Genomic DNA, 20278 nt, shown 5'->3' with positions numbered 1-20278 from the left:
TCAATTCAAAGGTAGTTTTTGATGTGGCTAAAATAACTCAAAACACCGTGACTGAGCTCCTTTAAGGACCTAAAATACCTTTCCACTAGCGAAAACGTTATATATCGATCGTATGTAACGGCTGGGTCATAACACTTTAGACGATTCACTGAGATTGTCTTCTCTATTTATGAGTAAAAGATCTGGTCAATTTTGAAAAAGATTTAAGTCACCCACCATCGAGCTTTTCCCGAGGTACGGTATAAACAGTTCCAATACAAATTTAAATGCTGTATGTTTTTCCTAATCTTCGATTCCGAGAGACTATGATGGTCTCTTGTCAATTCAAAATAGCCCAGTTTCCTTTTTGCTTGTTTGTTAGTCTGTTTGTTTGTTTGTTTGTTTGTTAGCTGCTTGATTAATCGACTGTTCCTTCGCAACGTCAACGTTTTCCATTTTCATGCCAATCTCTATTTATGCGAAAGTTACCTAAGATGTTATAACACAGCCCGCTTTAGTCCTAGTTAGATACAATACACTCATGATTAATTGGTAGTGCAAGTTCAAAACGAAAGATACCTTTCACTGCATGCCTATTGCATACGATTCCTTATAAGATAGTGTTCCTCTTCTAACGACAAGACCAGTGCATCTGGAACACTAGTAGAACTTCCTTGTGGCTGAGTAGCGGCCAGAGTACTTACGCCCGCCGCTGGAATAGGACGCTCTGTTACCAGACCCTCCAGAAACAGACGTACGTCCAGTGCTTGTGCGGTAGCTTGTACCAGAACTGCTTCTGTAAGTTGAAGGCTGGCTGGAATACGTAGAGCGGTAACTAGTACCAACTCTTCCAGAATCAGTAATTCCCTCGACCTTGTCTGATATCAGCACGGTCTTGGTAGTTTTTGCGGTATCCTCGCTGCTCTGGAAGTTTCCTTCAGCCCTGGCCAGGTCACTGTCGAGCCCTGTTGATAAGGTTATGGTGCCGGTCTTGCGTACAACGTCGGTGCGTTCGCCATCGAGAACGGATTTCATTGGTGTGGATGTGGCACTAAACCGCAAAGCATCAGCACCACTGAATGCGGCATTGTTCACGGTGTAGGTGGATGCTGAACTGCTATAGGTAGCTGAGGGGGACTCCGCTGTTGAGGTCCGGTAGCGGTGAACTTCATATGTGGTCACAGGCTTGTAGTCTGCCTTCAGCACTTCCTTCAGGCGGAGCTCCGCTTTCTCGTAGGCTTCGTCAGCGACAAAAATCTCTTTCTTTAAATTTTCAACCTTTTTCTGCAAGTGTCTGATCTTCAGGTCCAAATCACCAATAGCTGTATTCTTTTCCTGCATGGTCTTCTCGTAATACTCGTTCTCGGACTTCAATTCTCTATTCTCCTTCTCAATCTTGTAGATGTAGTCTTGTTTGTCAGCCATTCCACTGTTGACTTTGATGACCATCTCCTCCTCCAACTTGCTCTTTGCCAACATGACAATGTTGTATTCTTCTTGGAGCTTAGCAAACTTTGTTCTCAGGTTAAACAGCTCTTGTTCCATCTTCGTGTCATGTACAGGGGTCTCTTTTGCGATGCGGAGGTCACGCTTCAAGGACTCGACTTCAGCTCGAAGTGTAATCGCTTCTGAACGAAGCATCTGCAAAGCGGCATCTTTTTCCTTTATTTCTTCACGGTAAAGTCTTGCTTGATTGTCGATTTGAATGGACACTTCACGCTCGTTCTTTGTTCTCGTGTCGATCATTTGCTGGCGGAGGCTGTCTCTCTCTTGGCAGATTGCTTCATATGATCGTTGTAGGGTGACAAACTCGGCACTGCTGCGGATAACGGAAGGGCTTATTACTGATGATTCCTTCCTAACGCGTTCCACCTCTATCTCACTTCGCTGCTTAGTGGTCGTCAGGTCCCTCTTCAATCCTTCAATTTCTGCCTTAAATGTCATGATTTCGGTGCGAAGTCTCTTGATTTCTATTTCCTTCTCTCTAATCTCTTCACGGTACATTGTGATTTGGTTGTCATGCTCTTGATCTCCCTTCACCTTGATATCTATAACCTGACCTCTCAGTGTATCTCGTTCTTTGCAAACCTCTTCGTATGTGCGCTGTAAGGAGACGAACTCCGCACTACCACGGATGTCCGGGAACCTTAATGTGTTGACTTCTTTCTTGAGGCGTTCAATTTCGATCAAATAGGCTTCCTGGTTGGCGAGGTCTCTCTTGAATCCGTCAATTTCAGCCTTGAATGCCATTCCTTCTGATCGAAGTCTGTTGATTTCTACTTCTTTCTCTCTGATCTCTTCGCGATAAATTTTCACTTGGCTTTCATGCTCTTGGTCTCCCTTCATCTTGATGTCAACCACTTGGCCTCTCAGTGCATCTCGTTCTTTGCAAACTTCTTCGTAAGTTCGGTGCAAGGAGATAAACTCTGCGCTGCCACGGATGTCTGGGAATCTCAGTGTGTTAACCTCTTTCTTCAAGCGTTCAATTTCATTCAGATAAGCCTCTTGGTTGCCGAAGTCTCTCTTGAAGCCTTCAATTTCAGCCTTGAATGTTATACCTTCTGATCGAAGTCTGTTGATTTCTACTTCCTTCTCCCTAATCTCTTCACGATAAATTCTGACTTGGTTTTCAAGGTTCTGTTCTCCCTTCATCTTGATAACTACCACTTGGTCTCTCAGTGCGTCTCGTTCTTTGCAAAGTTCTTCGTATGTTTGCTGCAAGGAAATAAACTCTGCGCTGCCACGGATGTCAGGGAACTTTAATGTGTTGACTTCCTTCTTCAAACGGTCTATTTCAATCAAATAGGCGTCTTGATTACCGAGATCTCTCTTTAATCTTTCAATTTCTGCCTTAAATGACATGCTCTCCACGCGAAGATTTTCCACTGCTACTTCTTTCTCTCTGATCTTTTCACGGTAGATTCTGATTTGGTTCTCATGCTCTTGGTCTCCCGTCATCTTAATGTCAACAACCTGGCCTCTCAATGCGTCCCGTTCTTTACAGACTTCTTCGTAGGTTCGCTTCAAGGAGATAAACTCTGCGCTACCACGGATGTCAGGGAATCTAAGTGTGGTAACTTCCTTCTTGAGGCGTTCAATTTCAATCAGATAGGCCCCCTGGTTGCCGAGATCTCTTTTAAATCCTTCAATTTCAACCTTGAATGCCATTCCTTCTGATCGAAGTCTGTTGATTTCTACATCTTTCTCTCTGATCTCTTCACGGTAGATTCTGACTTGGCTTTCATGCTCTTGGTCTCCTTTCATCTTGATGTCAATAACTTGGCCTCTCAGTGCGTCTCGCTCTTTACAAACTTCTTCGTACGTTTGTTGCAAGGAGATAAACTCTGCGCTGCCACGGATGTCTGGGAATCTCAGTGTGTTAACCTCTTTCTTCAAACGTTCAATTTCAATCAAATAAGCCTCTTGGTTGCCGAGGTCTCTTTTGAATCCTTCAATTTCAGCCTTGAATGTCATGCCCTCTGATCGAAGTCTGTTGATTTCTACTTCTTTCTCCCTGATTTCTTCACGGTAGATTCTCACTTGGTTTTCTTGCTCTTGTTCTCCCTTCATCTTGATGTCAACAACCTGGCCTCTTAATGCATCTCGTTCTTTACAAACTTCTTCGTAAGTTCGCTGCAAGGAGATAAACTCTGCGCTGGCACGGATGTCTGGGAATCTCAGTGCGTTAACTTCTTTCTTCAGGCGTTCAATTTCAATCAGATAACCCTCTTGGTTGCCCAGTTGCCTCTTCAGACCATCTATTTCTGTCTGGTACTTCATGCTCTCCGACTGCAAGCGACTGATGATGGTTTCTTTCTCTCTTATCTCTGTGCGGTACGTTTCGGTGCGACTTTCTATCTGAACGATTAGGTCCCTTTCACTCTTGGATCTTAGCTCAGCAATCTGTCCACGAAGAGCATCTCTTTCTTTCCACATTTCTTCATACTGTTGCCTCAAGGAATCGTATTCTGATTTGCTGTAGAAAGTGCTTCGTTCCCTCTTCAATCCATCAACCTCTTCCATGAGAAGTTTGTTTTGGGACGAGAATCTTTCAATAGCCAGATCTTTCTCTTTGATCTCTTGTCGGAAACCATCAGTTTGGATTTGAATTTGAAAGGTTGTATCTTGTTCGCTCCTGGATTTGAAATCTGCAAACTGCCTCTGGATGTAATCACGTTCTCGGCAGACATCTTCGTAAGATCGCTTGACAGACTCGAACTCCACAATGCGTTTGTTTAATGCATTGATCTCGTTCTTCAGGCGGTCGATCTCCACCACGTGTCCATCTATCATATACTGCTTGCTGTCAGCTTCTCTCTTGAGCGTCTCAAACTCTGCTTGGAACTTCATGTTTTCAGAGCGGAAGTTGCTAATGGCGACTTCTTTCTCCCTGATCTCCTCACGGTAGACTCTGATTTGGTTTTCCACTTGGACAGTAAGTTCACGCTCGCTGTTAGATCTAAACTCAATCAGCTCAAGTCGAATGGCATCTCTGTCCTTCAACACGTCTTCGTACATTCGTTGCAGTGACTCGTATTCTGTGGTGTTGACCGTTGTTGACTTGAGTGTGATAATGTTACCTTTGAGTCGCTCAATCTCGGATTGGAAGCCTTCGATCAAGTGTTGCTTGCTCTCAAAGTCTCGCTTGAGCACATCAAAGTTCATCTGAATGGACATGGCCTCGGAGCGAAGCTGGGCGATCTCCATTTCCTTTTCTCTGATCTCTTTTTGGATGATCATAGTCTTGTTCTCCACTTGGATCAGAACATCGCGCTCAGATTTTGACTTGAAATCTATCAGCTCCTCTCGGAGGGCGTCCCTTTCTTTCCACATCTCATCGTATTGAAGCTTCAATGACTCGTACTCTGTTCTCTTGTAGAAAGTTGCCATTTCTCTTCTTAAGGCCTCCAACTCAGCCCTCAAAGTGGTGGTTTCTGTACGCATCCGATCAATGGCAATTTCTTTCTCTCTAACGTCTTGTTTATAGGCTTGATAATAGCTCTCGAGGTGAACTGAGATTTCGTTCTCACTTTGTGTCTTGCACTCGAACAGCTGTTTACGTACAAAATCCCTTTCCTTGCACACTTCTTCGTAAGTCTTCTTCAGAGTGTCGTAGTCTGAACTGCTGGTCTTCAAGGTTGCGATCTCTTGCCTGAGGCGTTCAATGTCTTTAAGGTAAACATCTGTGTCAGATTCCTTTCCGCTGACCTCTCTCTTCAATGATTCAAGTTCGTTCTTGACAATTAGGTTCTCTGAGCGCAACTTGTCGATCAGGGCTTCCCGATCTCTTACCTCTTGTTGGAAGCCTTCCATGCGGCTTTCAATGTGAACAGACACATCTCTCTCGCTCGTGGTCCTTACCTCCATCAATTTCTCACGGAGTGTATCCCTGTCTTTCAGTATCTCGTCGTACTTCAACTGTAAAGCTTCAAACTCGGTCCTGCTGTGGAAAGATCGTATGTCACGCCTCAGTCCTTCAATTTCAGCATGCAGAGTCATCGTTTCCGATCGTAGCTTGTCGATAACTGCATCCCTATCTTTGATCTCCTGGCGATAGAATTCTTCATTGCTGTCTATCTGGACTGAACTAGTGTGCACTCTCATGGTGTGGTCAGATCTTGTGCTTAAATCAGCCGCCTCCTTCTTCAGCGCCTCAATTTGAGCCTGTAGTGTGATGTTCTCGGAACGGAGCCTCTCCTTCTCTCGGTTCTCTTGCCATTGACTTTCAGTACTCATAGAGTATCGGGTTCTTGCTTTCACCTCTTCCAGCTCCTTTCTCATTTTTTCGTTTTCACTCCAAAGGCCGTCATAGCGGCGTTGCAGCGTGTCGTAGTCTCTTCCTTCAACTTGTGAAGTAGAAAAGCTGATCTGTAGAGGGAATTATTGCAATGCTTGATAATTAGCCTTAATTCACCTTTAAGATTTTAGCGTTATGTTTTGGGAATAGTGTCATTAGTGGGTTGGGTTTGTTGTTTGTTCTCGTTTCTGCGCTCTGATGGTTTCATCCACGTTCTCCGGTTCTCCCTCTAACTCTAATTCCCTCGAATTCTAATTCCAACAGTTAAAGGTGCGACCTCACGGTTTGCCCATCTTGATAACTTAAGCCTAATTTTTTCAAGTTCGTCGCTTGTTATCCGTAGTAATCTTCTCCATTCTTCTTTCTTTATTTAGTTCTTATTAGCCGAGCAGACCGAGCAGACCGTGTGTACAGACTGAACTCAGGGAGGTCTGTACCCACGACCGAGGTCAAGATTCTCCCGTACAGACCCACTAAGTTCGGTTAATAAGATGTTTATTATTTGGCAAACAAGAACAATTTAAGTCGTTTAATGTAACTGGTTTGTACTAACTGACATTTTGCTTGCGAACAGCAATGAGCTGAGCTTAATTCTGCCAAGGTTTGCTTGTCCTTTTTACTTTTTTTTTTCTCATCAGGCTTTTTAGCACTTCCATAAATAAATATTGTTAGAAGTAAAAAGTCAATATTTTTGCATTTTAGTTTGCAACTTTTTCGCCGCAAAACATTAACGGTCTAGGTGCCGCTTTAGATGGGAAAATCTAGACCGATTTCGATATCGATTTCAGCCAATAAAAATTCGTGAATTCGGTAGTTCCCAGTCCTTGTGAGACATAACCATATAATAAGGTTCAATATCATCTCTTTCGTGTTTTTCTATCTGAGTTAACTACTATTTTAACGTTTCCTTTCATTTTAAGGTAATTCTGTACGTGGCCAAAATAACTCAAAATGCCGTGACTGAGCTGCTTTAATAACGACTTGAAGAGAGCTCTTAAGTGTTTTGCGAGCTTATATAAGACATTCACATTTTCTTTACATTTACAAGAATATAGCAAGGTAAGATAGCGTAAGACGTATTTTTCTAGTGACAGAGCAATATTTCTCTTCTGTCGTAAAAAGAGATGGTATAATCTAGCCCGAAAACGCTTTGGCACATTATTTTCTTTAATGCGCACGTTATTTTACCCCTGCCGTACATTTAAGTCTTTGCTTTTATGCTAATTTTATTTCCTTAGGCCATTACAGTATTTACCCGACACCTTGGGAACATTGGTACTTTGAACCAAATAGAACTTTTCTATGGCCCTCTTTTCTAGATCTGTAGATTTTCTGAACGTCATATATTACGTTTTCAAGTACAAAGCAGAGTTACTACTTACATCGTGTTAGAATTATTTTCTATCTCAGTTTTCCTAATTTTAATTGATGTTTGAAACAAACAAAGGAAATTCCCTTGAGATGACACCACTTTGCATTAGGCAATTAATCTAATTGAGTTCATTTAACATGGAAAAGACTTTGCACATTTTTGTACTATTTGTTTATTTTAGGTAGCTGTCAAAGAATTTTTTTAAAAATTTACAAGTTTTTTGGAATTCCTAAAGGTGCACAATTCAAGATAAAACATTTGCAAATCAAATCATAGTTATCGGTATCTCGCAAACTGTTTAATTTATCCTTGGTTTCTGTACAGTTTCATGAATGAGGACGATATAACGACCCATTAAACATTCATTTATCAGCGAAAGCCAAGAAACAATCAATCGAATGAAGGAAATAACAATTGTTCAAATATAATTCTTGCCCCCAGGGCTTCCGATTCTTTTCTTTTGGTGCAGATCAAAAGCTTTGCAGCCTTAAGTAGACGTGAAATGCTAATATCGACGACAAAGAATGAGTTTTGCAAATGAGCCGCACCCCTAAACACTTAAAGATTTGTTCTAAACTCTCACATGCAAAGATTTAAAGTACTGCTTCGAGCTTCGTAAAGTTTAAATAATTTCAAAATGCCTTCAGTTTTTCAGATCAAAAACAAATTGAAATCTTCAATTCCATGCTTCTGAAGTGCCAGACTAGATACAACAGAGATAATGTTTACCTCTCCCTTCTGACTTCTCGTCATATCATTAAGATCTTGTTGAAACTGCACAAGAGCCATCTCGCAACTGGTTGCAACCTCTTGAGGGTATGTCAACTTGAAACGCCTCGACTAAGTTAGCAACAAATCGCGTGTAGGGTGGCAGAGATCGGGTCAAGCTTCCTAGCACAGCGCGAAGGAGTCGAGATTAAAGTAATTTAAAGGGACGCCAACTTAAAAAGATCAGTGAATTCTATTTCGAAATATTCTGTCTCCATCACCATTGGCTGTCCAATCTTAACACGAACAATGCATAATCCTACTGTGAATTACCTTGGGTTTATGTTTTATTTAATGAGATATCGTGGAAACTTTACCATTGCCGCAACAAGACCACGTAAGATCTTGGGTCTCCAAAAAACGCGAGTCCAGATCAGCAATTGATGTTCCCATCGCAGTGTGATATGTGTTTGGATCTAGTGTGCTCTTGTATCGTGGATAAAACGGCGCGTGACAGAGATCGTTACGCATAGGGCCAATACGACACATTAAGCACCTTGTGTTGAAAACGCCTCATTTTGAGTGACGTACATTTTATTGTTCAAGAAAGAATGCGGTAAAATGGGCGCACGTTTGTCCCGGAAATATTAATTAGTTTGTGTCGGCTTGACTGTTGAATAAGTGGAACAGGAATTTGAGTAACAAATTATGAAATAAGATGCCACTTAACTAAATTATAAACAGGAAACGATCGATATCCTTGATAGCATTGGAAGTAAAAATAAACTAAACTCAAATCACACGCAATCTCATTTCTCTTTTGTTAGGAAAACAATTCAAATTTGTTCTTTCTTTAGTTTGCTTTTGTTAATTTTGTGAAAGGCGACAGAGTCAAGAATGTGAACGGTGAAGGCGCGAGGAGAATGGGAAGAAGGCAAGGTGGAACGTTGTCCTCAACCTCGTTCCTATGGTCTCAAATCTTCATGAGAGACCCTGGAAACGAAGTTGAGTTGGCCTGAGCTGAGATCCTCAGTCGCTTGTTTGTTTGTTTGTTTGTTTAATTATTTATTTATTTAACGGGAATTTTCTTGATTGATTTATATTTAGATGCCAATGGGCACATATGGGGCTACCCTGCCTAAATAAAGTTGACTTGACTTGCCTTGACTTGACTTGATGGCAAAAAATTGCTGAAACACCCGTCAATCAACGGCAGACACCTCTCGGGAAATAAAGAGATAAAGGACTCTAGCGAGGTAATAATTTTAGATTCTTGATGTATTGTGTTTGGTCACAGTGTGGAAGATTCAAACTGGACGAGTAGCAAATTGAAATTTAAATGTCGCTCGGAAATGTTTGATCCGCAGGCGAGAGATGGAAGGTACGTAGACTAAACTCCAAATATGAGTATTTGTACCATGTTCAACGAAAAGTCAAAACACAAGGATTTGTAAGGGGATAAACGGTATATGTTATAAGCGCAAACAAAAATCGTTCAGTATTATCATACATGTTTATACCTGCTTATGTTATTGAACGAGCATGAGGTCCATAAACTTGGAATAAACACGACCAATTGCCCAATAACGACCTAACAGCAGGGTAAAACATATTTTCATATTTCTGTTCCCTTTCGTGAAAGTTAAATTTATATTGCATGCCAAATATTGAGAAAAATATATTTCCACTACCCAGCAAACTGTTTTCTTTTGTGCAGTGTTTTGAAAATAAAGCAGTTCGTTAAAACTAACTCATGGGCGGTCCATTTTAGCGGTCCGGATTGCAAAATTCAGAATGCTCAGGGAGCCAATCAAAACTTGTCTTTTTATCGTGGGCCAGTTTGCTGTAATATGTATGGGAAATCGAATGGTGACGAGTTAAATTAGGGAATGATTTTGTCAAAATTCTCAATTATTGTTAAATTATTAGACTTTTGACAAAACCGTCACGTGAAATTATTTCTTAATTTTACGAATATACTATTTAATTACCTTAAACATCCTAGGTGACAAATTACGCTTACAATCGTGGGTTTCTTACTTGTTTATTATATCGAGAAATTTCGCGCCAAACATTGCGATGGCAATTTTGTAATTTCAAATGTGAAATTATAAATTGACACTGAAATTTCGCGCCAAAATTTAGGAGTAGTTTGTCAACCATTATATTAAAATGATAATATAACAAGTTTTATTATTATTTGTTTTCGTATGAAAGCACAACATAACGTATTAAGGCCTCTGTATTTGTTATCTGTTTCATCCATCGACCATTTGCTTAAACCTGCACCAGTCCTATAGCTTTCTCCATCAACATTTGATTGGAATATTATTGTCATTAGGTACCTTTTAAGTTTCTCCTTCAAAACAGATCTTAAAGAAAAGCACAACTTTTTTCCTAAACGTTCTTTGTTCTCCATAATTCTGTTCAATTGACCTACCCAAGTCTCTAACGAGCAAAATTTGGGCCAATAAACGATCCTATGCATTTTGGGTTAAAGTAATATCCACACCTTGATGAATAAAGTAAACACTTCTTTTATTGAAAAGTTTAAAATTATGAAAAGGGTTACATGGAAGGGCGTTAGATTTAACAAAAAGAAAGTAAGTGTCAAGCTAGGCTCGACTGCTCTAGCTACCGCTGCTTGGAAAAGGAGCCTCCGACTGGAATGGAGGAAGCAGTGGAAATTCCAGTCTAGATATAATCATGTTTGCCGGCCTCAGAGATAACTTTTGATGTCCTGACAATTACCTGTATTGTTGATAAGCAAATCAGTAAAAGCTTTAATTCAAATGGTTTCCCTTTTGTACACGCTGACCTACTAACGCCCAGTAAATATGGATTATATAATTTTGGTAAAATTACGAACAAGTGAACTGTAATGAATATGAGAATGATGCTTATTACCTCTATTTAGCCAGGGCTACTTTTTTCTATTTTTTTTAGCTTCTCGAAGACATGCCAAAACAATAACAAGGTATCCTCTTTAAAATATTGGTAACGAACTCCTCAAAATTAAGAGTTAATAAGGTCGTAAGTAATAAATTATATAATACGTAAAGACTAGGCCATAGCCAGAAAAAAATATTATCATGACTGAGGCAATGTCCGTGAAAAAGTTATGACTGAGGTAATGCCCATCGTTAAATTCTCTTCCTAGCTATTTAGGGTGTTTATGATGACTATGAACAACAAAAGCGAAAAAAATGACCGAGGCAAGTGCCTCGGTTTGCCAGTTACTAGCTACGGCCCTTAAAACGATTGCTCACGGTGGTGAAGTCTTTGTATGACAGGAATAATTAAAGAATATAAAATGTTTGGAGATTGTTAACAACGCACGTTCAGGCAAAACAATAATACCGAACAATTCCTCGATATGACATAATAACCTTCTATCTTAGGTTCAAATTGTGAAAGAAATAACTCTCCATCCAATCAAACAAATATAATCCACGCTTGTGAAGACACACTAAACTCACTTAGAATAACACAATTGAACTCATAGCTTCAATCCACAAACTTACAAAGGTTCTCTCCATAAATAATTAAAGGTGTTTGAAAAACGTAGTGCATGCCAACTTACTGTTTAGGAATAATACTCGAACGGCTGAAAATGTTATGTTAACTATGAAGAACATATAAAGAGACTGGATCATGATATCTTAAACGCTTGTCATTTTTCCTCTCAATACTTTTGTTTTCAATTTTGAACGTTAAGCTTCGTAACAAAGAGCTATTTTCAAGACAGTGTACAAAAAGTTCCGATACAAATTATTACATTATTCTTTAAAAATCCTTCCTCATGTTTAAAGTCCCCGTTTGGATTATTTTGTTGTTCGTTTGTATCAGGACCGTTTGAACCCGTTCCGAATTTCACTGGATTCTTATTTAAGGCAGAATCGTCTACGATATCATGACCCTGACCCTATTCGTTTTAGTTAAATATTGATGCAAACGCAATTGTTGTTGCGTACTAAAGATGACAATGAAATAGTAGTCTTTAATTTGAAAGTGTCTCTCTGTTAGCAGCAAGACCAGTCCCACTGGTAGACTGATGATTTTCTTCAATAGAACTTCCTTGTGACTAAATAGCGGCCGGAGTACTTCCGCCCAGTGGGGTAGGAGGTTCTGTAGCCAGACCCTCCAGAAACAGACGTACGTCCTGTGGTTGTACGGTAGGTTGTGGCAGAAGTGGTCCTGTAGGTTGACGGCTGACTGGAATACGTAGAGCGGTAACTGGTGCCAGCAACACCAGAATCAGCGACTCCGTCAACCTTGTCTGTCATCAGCACGGTCTTGGTACTTGTGGTAGTATCCTCGCTACTTTGAAAGTTTCCTTCAGCCCTGGCCAGGTCCCTGTCTGGCCCTGTTGATGTGGTGACGGTGCCGCTGTTATGCACAACTTCTGTACGTTCGCCATCAAGCGCAGATTTCATTGGGGTCGATGTGGCACTAAACTGCAAAGCGTCACCATCACTGGACGCGGCTTTGTTCACAGCGTAGGTGGATCCTGAACTGTTATGGGTGCCTGTGGGGGACTCCGCTGTTGAGAGTCGATAGCGACGGACTTCATATGTTGTCACAGGCTTGTAGTCTGCTTTCAGCACCTCCTTCAGGCGAAGTTCCGCTTTCTCGTAGGCTTCTTCAGCGACAAAAATTTCTTTCTTCAGATTCTCAACTTTTTCCTGCAAGTTTCTGACCTTCAGGCGAAAATCACCAATGGCTGCATTCTTTTCGTCCACGGTCTTCTCGTAATACTCGTTCTCGGACTTCAATTCTCTATTCTCCTTCTCAATCTTGTAGATGTAGTCTTGTTTGTCAGCCATTCCACTGTTGACTTTGATGACCATCTCCTCCTCCAACTTGCTCTTTGCCAACATGACGATGTTGTATTCTTCTTGGAGTTTGGCAAACTTTGTTCTCAGGTTAAACAGTTCTTGTTCCATCTTCGTGTCATGTACAGGTGTTTCCTGTGCAATTCGGAGGTCACGCTTTAGCGACTCGACTTCAGCTCGAAGTGTGATCGCTTCTGAACGAAGCATCTGTAAAGCGGCATCTTTCTCCTTGATTTCTTCACGGTAAAGTCTTGCTTGATTGTCGATTTGAATGGACACTTCACGCTCGTTCTTTGTTCTCGTGTCGATCATTTGCTGGCGGAGGCTGTCTCTCTCTTGGCAGATTGCTTCATATGATCGTTGCAGGGTGACAAACTCGGCACTGCTGCGGATAACGGAAGGGCTTATTACTGATGATTCCTTCCTAACGCGTTCCACCTCTATCTCACTTCGCTGCTTAGTGCTCGTCAGGTCCCTCTTCAATCCTTCAATTTCTGCCTTAAATGTCATGATTTCGGTGCAAAGTCTGTTGATTTCAATTTCCTTCTCTCTAATCTCTTCACGGTACATTGTGATTTGGTTTTCATGCTCTTGGTCTCCCTTCATCTTGATATCTATAACCTGGCCTCTCAGTGTATCTCGTTCTTTGCAAACCTCTTCGTATGTGCGCTGTAAGGAGACGAACTCCGCACTACCACGGATGTCCGGGAACCTTAATGTGTTGACTTCTTTCTTGAGGCGTTCAATTTCGATCAAATAGGCTTCCTGGTTGCGGAGGTCTCTCTTGAATCCGTCAATTTCAGCCTTGAATGCCATTCCTTCTGATCGAATTCTGTTGATTTCCATTTCTTTCTCGCTGATCTCTTCGCGATAAATTTTCACTTGGCTTTCATGCTCTTGGTCTCCCTTCATCTTGATGTCAACCACTTGGCCTCTCAGTGCATCTCGTTCTTTGCAAACTTCTTCGTAAGTTCGGTGCAAGGAGATAAACTCTGCGCTGCCACGGATGTCTGGGAACCTTAATGTGTTGACTTCCTTCTTCAAGCGGTCTATTTCAATCAAATAGGCGTCTTGATTACCGAGATCTCTCTTTAATCTTTCAATTTCGGCCTTAAATGACATGCTTTCCAAGCGAAGATTTTCCATTGCTACTTCCTTCTCTCTGATCTCTTCACGGTAGATTCTGACTTGGTTCTCACGCTCTTGGTCTCCCTTCATCTTAATGTCAACAACCTGGCCTCTCAATGCGTCCCGTTCTTTACAGACTTCTTCGTAGGTTCGCTTTAAGGAGATAAACTCTGCGCTACCACGGATGTCAGGGAATCTAAGTGTGGTAACTTCCTTCTTGAGGCGTTCAATTTCAATCAGATAGGCCTCCTGGTTGCCGAGATCTCTTTTAAATCCTTCGATTTCAACCTTGAATGCCATTCCTTCTGATCGAAGTCTGTTGATTTCTACTTCTTTCTCTCTGATCTCTTCACGGTAGATTCTGACTTGGCTTTCATGCTCTTGGTCTCCTTTCATCTTGATGTCAATAACTTGGCCTCTCAGTGCGTCTCGCTCTTTACAAACTTCTTCGTACGTTTGTTGCAAGGAGATAAACTCTGCGCTGCCACGGATGTCTGGGAATCTCAGTGTGTTAACCTCTTTCTTCAAACGTTCAATTTCAATCAGATAAGCCTCTTGGTTGCCGAGGTCTCTTTTGAATCCTTCAATTTCAGCCTTGAATGTCATGCCCTCTGATCGAAGTCTGTTGATTTCTACTTCTTTCTCCCTGATTTCTTCACGGTAGATTCTCACTTGGTTTTCGTGCTCTTGATCTCCCTTCATCTTGATGTCAACAACTTGGCCTCTTAATGCATCTCGTTCTTTACAAACTTCTTCGTAAGTTCGCTGCAAGGAGATAAACTCTGCGCTACCACGGATGTCTGGGAATCTCAGTGCGTTAACTTCTTTCTTCAGGCGTTCAATTTCAATCAGATAAGCCTCCTGGTTGCCCAGTTGCCTCTTCAGACCATCTATTTCTGTCTGGTACTTCATGCTCTCCGACTGCAAGCGACTGATGATGGTTTCTTTCTCTCTTATCTCTGTGCGGTACGTTTCGGTGCGACTTTCTATCTGAACGATTAGGTCCCTTTCACTCTTGGATCTTAGCTCAGCAATCTGTCCACGAAGAGCATCTCTTTCTTTCCACATTTCTTCATACTGTTGCCTCAAGGAATCGTATTCTGATTTGCTGTAGAAAGTGCTTCGTTCCCTCTTCAATCCATCAACCTCTTCCATGAGAAGTTTGTTTTGGGACGAGAATCTTTCAATAGCCAGATCTTTCTCTTTGATCTCTTGTCGGAAACCATCAGTTTGGATTTGAATTTGAAAGGTTGTATCTTGTTCGCTCCTGGATTTGAAATCTGCAAACTGCCTCTGGATGTAATCACGTTCTCGGCAGACATCTTCGTAAGATCGCTTGACAGACTCGAACTCCACAATGCGTTTGTTTAATGCACTGATCTCGTTCTTCAGGCGGTCGATCTCCACCAAGTATCCATCTATCATATACTGCTTGCTGTCAGCTTCTCTCTTGAGTGTCTCAAACTCTGCTTGGGACTTCATGTTTTCAGAACGGAAGTTGCTAATGGCGACTTCTTTCTCCCTGATCTCCTCACGGTAGATTCTGATTTGGTTTTCCACTTGGATAGCAAGTTCGCGCTCGCTGTTAGATCTAAACTCAATCAGCTCAAGTCGAATGGCATCTCTGTTCTTCAACACGTCTTCGTACATTCGTCGCAGTGACTCGTATTCTGTGGTGTTGACCGTTGTTGACTTGAGTGTGATGATGTCGCCTTTGAGTCGCTCAATCTCGGATTGGAAGCCTTCGATCAAGTGTTGTTTGCTCTCAAAGTCTCGCTTGAGCACATCAAAGTTCATCTGGATTGACATGGCCTCGGAGCGAAGCTTGGCGATCTCCATTTCCTTTTCTCTGATCTCTTTCTGGAAGATAACAGTCTTGTTTTCCACTTGGATCAGAACATCGCGCTCAGATTTTGACTTGAAATCTATCAGCTCCTCTCGGAGGGCGTCCCTTTCCTTCCACATTTCATCGTATTGAAGCTTCAAAGACTCGTACTCTGTTCTCTTGTAGAAAGTTGCCATTTCTCTTCGTACTCCTTCCAACTCAGCCTTCAAAGTGGTATTCTCTGTACGCATCCTATCAATGGCAATTTCTTTCTCTCTGACGTCTTGTTTGTAGGCTTGATAATAGCTCTCGAGGTGAACTGAGATTTCGTTCTCGCTTTGTGTCTTGAACTCCATCAACTGGTTACGTACAAAGTCCCTCTCTTTGCACACTTCTTCGTAAGTCCTCTTCAGGGTGTCGTAGTCTGAACTGCTGGTCTTCAAGGTTACGATCTCTTGCCTGAGGCGTTCGATTTCCCCAAGGTAACCATCAGTGACAGAGGCCTTTCCGCCAATTTCTCTCTTCAATGTTTCAAGCTCGTTGCGGGTGATCAAGTTCTCTGAGCGCAACTTGTCAATTAAGGCTTCCCGCTCCCTTACTTCTTGTTGGAATCCTTCCATGCGGCTCTCAATGTGAACAGACACATCCCTTTCGCTTGTTGACCTGACTTCCAAAAGTTGTTCACGGAGGGCATCCCTGTCTTTCAATATTTCGTCGTACTTCAACTGTAAAGCTTCAAACTCGGTTCTGCTGTAGTAAGACCGCATGTCACGTTTCATTCCGTCTATTTCGGCGTGCAGAGTCATCGTTTCCGATCGCAGCTTGTCGATAACTGCATCCCTATCTTTGATCTCCGTACGATAGAATTCTTCATTGCTGTCCAACTGGACTGAACTGGTGTACACTCTCATTGTGTAGTCAGATCTTGTGCTGATATCAACCGCCTCCTTCTTCAGCGCCTCAATTTGAGCCTGTAGTGTGATGTTCTCGGAACGGAGCCTGTCTATGGCGATCTCCTTCTCCCTTATCTCTTGCCGATGGCTTTCAACATTCACGGACGAGCTGTGGGGTCTTGTCATCATCTCAGCAAGCTCCTTTCTCAAGGTTTCTTTCTCACTCCACAGGCTATCATAACGGCGTTGCAGTGAGTCGCACTCCTTCCCCTCAACTTGAGGAACAGATAATAGCGTTCTGGTTTTCCATGTCTCACTCTCGGACTGTAAGGTTAGACTTTCTTTACGCAATCGATGAATGGTCTCATCTTTATCACGAAGTTGTCTGCGGTAACCATCCGTTTGATTCTCCAACTCCACAGAGACGTCTGTTTGCCTCTTGGCGACCAACCGAGCGACTTCACGTTGTAATGAATCTCTCTCCTTGCAAACTTCATCAAATTTTAGCTTCAAGGACTCGTACTCTTTGTTTGAGGACTTTTCGGTCTTCGCTGCATCTTTCATTCTGGTGATCTCGGCAACGTACCCCTCCATGATGGATTGCTTGTCTGCTATGGAAGCTCGAAGTCTCTTGATATCGCCATCCTTGTCCGATATCTCCTGACGATATACGTTGACACTCGATTTCAGATCTTTGATTTCCTTCTGCAGGTATTCATTCTGCTTGTTGCTGTCCGCCAACGTTGTCTCCTTTTTGTTGAACATCAGAAGCTCCTCGTTAAGAGAAAGAACTTGCTGTTCAGAATTCTTAATGGATAATTCTGCCGTATTCAGCTTCTCCTTAGACGTCTTCAGTTGGTATTCCAAGTTAGAGATCTTCTTTTCAGCATTAACCACCTCATGTTGTAGTTCAGATTCTCTTTCCTGGCTCCGTTTGAGGGCAGTTTCCATTGAGGAGAATTGACTAAGGGAACTATTTTTATCACTGGATTTGCTTTCGTTTGCTTCGCCTTCGTCTTGGCTGTCATCTCCCCGGCCTGAGATTTGCTTTCTCAAACTATCAAAAGCTTCCTCTATCTTACCTTTCTCCAGGTTCAGGCAGCTGAAGGCTTCCTCCAAGGAGTTGACCTGCCCATTCAAAGAGATGACTTCTTGTATGAGGTCTTCCTTGTCCATGGCTGATAAAACATCCTTAAAATAAACAAATAATAATTTAAGTCTCTTCATGTAGGCCATTGGTCGAGATTAATTTTTGTTCATGAGGTTTTCCTGCAATAATTCCAGTTTTCCGGCTCCTGAGACTTTTTTTTAAGACGATTATGTAATTCATTTTTATTTATAATTTGCCTACTTTTATGGTGTTATTACAATAAAGATCAAGAAACAAGAAATTAATGTCCACTTCAGCACTAAGGGTCAAATGTTTTCCAATATTTCTTTTCTTCCCTTGACAGCTTCATGGCGGAACATTCGAATGATTTGTTATTTAGGCGGTTTTGCTTTTTTCAGTTATAAATTCTAGTTGTTTTTTTTTTTCTTATTTTTCTCAACTCTATATATGGAATGGGGAGAAGAAGACATGCTATAACTGTTTTATACACAAATTCGATCGCTGTTGTATATAATGTTCTTAAAATGTCTGTAGCCCAGATGCTAATAACATCTAATCAGTGATCCGTAGAGAGGATTGTGGCATTGCCTGATTATTAGCCTCATTTTGCACGTGGAAATACAGGAATTATTTTTTAATTTTTAAGGTACATATTTTTTTGTAAAGTCATATTTCTCTGCTGGCATTCAAAAGGAACAATGTAGCTAGGAATATTGCAGAACAAACGCCTCGTGAAAACAGTCTCCTTTCAGGCATGATTGCTGATCACTACACTAGGCTTTGAAAGTTAAATTTTTATAATGTAGACAAACATAATAGTTAATAGCTAGTTCTTGTTGTTTTTATATTTACAATTTCTCGAAGATATTCATGAGCGTCCTAGCTACTCTAGATCTGTAAATTCGGGATAAAATAAACACTTGTCTGCTACGAAAATTTTCATCTGTGCATTGGCTGAAGTTTTATTTTCTCAGCTGAATTTGGAATCACCCTTTTCATGCCAGTTCACACTTCTGAGGGCAATTAAAGGACACAATGGAAAACTTCAAGTATTAGAAAATAATTTCAAGAATTTTTTCCATGGTTTATATTTCCATCTTGCTCATTACTAACGTTTTTAAAAGAAACGGCAACGCTGCTGCTCCATTGAAGTTAGGAATGTTTACTTTTTGCAAAGTTTACACCGTGTCTCATTTTTCCTGTTTTTTTTTTTTTTTATGCTTACACAATCAAGGCAAATCCCTTGAGATTTCACCGCTATGTTGGTACGCTTAAGAGTTTTCAAAATTGTCATGGGCTTTACTGTGTTTTCTGTTTTTTTCGAAATTGTTAGTACACTTCACGTTACTTTTTGCGCATACTCAATATGGCTTTTTGCTTCAAAGTTTAACTTTGAATTCATTTAAAACCTGAAGTCTTGCAAAAGGCCGATGCCGGTTATACGTTTCATTTTATTCTAATTTTCTTTGCTTCCTGAAATGTTTTCTGTTTAAAGATGCCAAAAAATCGTACACGTACGCGCAGCGTTGATTTTTAGCCAATAAAACAGTTATTGAGCTAAATGCAAGTATCCGTTAATTGTGCCTAATAGCTATAGATTGTGAGAAATCGAATTCAATGGCAATTATATATATAAATTAAGGACGCTTATTAAATAGGTTTTCTTAAACTCGTTTCCAAAGTCTATAAAACGAATACACAGCATAATTGTGTACGTTGCTAGAATAAACTAGACCAAAAACCAAAAAGTCTAGCAAATTATATGACTACGGCTGGTTTCGTTTTAACGTGTTTACTTAAGGTTCAAGCATAATTTATGCCTCTACTTTATTATTATGCATACTATATCCTTTGAAGCATGACTTGGTCGTTAATTAACTTGAGCAGAAAAATGATTACTTTTCGTTATTAATAGATACGTTTTGCCTAAAACTCTTTTTTTTAATTCGGGTTGAAATTTGTCACTTTTATGTATCTGCTTTCTGATTGGACTAGTTTGTCTGACGCTTTTAGTTTTGGTCTTTTATTTCCTCGAGACCCAAAATTAACTAAGGAATTATGTCACTTTGGCAGCCGAGCGATGCGCTCGTTGTGCACCATGGCTAGCCACTTTCGTCGAGAATTTATACTGGTGTACTGCGACTGACTTAGACCAAAGTTGTATCAACCTAATTAAGCTTGGGCTAGCTGTTTGCTTCGTTCTTGACATTGAACTCCACCTACATCAAAATTCTATAATCGTTCCCACTTTTAACTTTTTACAAGGATACATGAATATCCAAAGCAAATAATGCCAATCCCTTCTTGCAGAAGCTAGAACGGAAAACGTTGAAAGAGCCATCCGTTTGACGTTGCAGTAACTACATAACTGATAATGTGAAAAATTAAAACAATTTTGCAATCAGGCAAAAGTTCCTGGAATTCCAAAAACAGAACCCTGAATTCTTTACAAATCCAAATACAGATATTTGCATTTAAAATACTCTTGCACAACTATCAAACTGGCGTATAAATTCTAGCTACATTTTGCAAACAATGGATGACATTACTTTAAGATTATCGGCTGAAAAATGTCACCAACAACTGTTGGAAAATTTAGAATTTGCAAATTTGCAGGATTCTTTAAAGTT

At 40.9% G+C, this 20278-nt stretch overlaps 2 protein-coding genes across 2 annotated transcripts in view; both read right to left on the bottom strand.

Moving 5' to 3' along the window:
• Nucleotides 1-478: 478 nt before the first annotated feature.
• LOC145493607 (uncharacterized) lies at nucleotides 479-6399 on the bottom strand. Its single transcript, XM_081473096.1, has one exon. The coding sequence runs from the start codon at nucleotides 5758-5760 to the stop codon at nucleotides 640-642; it is 5121 nt and encodes a 1706-aa protein (XP_081329222.1). The 5' UTR covers nucleotides 5761-6399; the 3' UTR covers nucleotides 479-639.
• Nucleotides 6400-11905: 5506 nt separating this feature from the next.
• LOC145493606 (uncharacterized) overlaps nucleotides 11906-20278 on the bottom strand; it is an 8869-nt gene continuing 496 nt past the window's right edge. Inside the window, exon 2 of the mRNA XM_081473095.1 lies at nucleotides 11906-17728. Within this exon, the coding sequence (XP_081329221.1) occupies nucleotides 11921-17728 (5808 nt within the window). The 3' untranslated portion in view covers nucleotides 11906-11920. The remainder of the gene's footprint in view (nucleotides 17729-20278) is intronic.

This window comes from Orbicella franksi, chromosome 7 (assembly GCF_964199315.1).
Source record: "Orbicella franksi chromosome 7, jaOrbFran1.1, whole genome shotgun sequence".
Lineage (NCBI taxonomy): Eukaryota > Metazoa > Cnidaria > Anthozoa > Scleractinia > Merulinidae > Orbicella > Orbicella franksi.
This window is presented reverse-complemented; position numbering and strand designations above follow the sequence as displayed.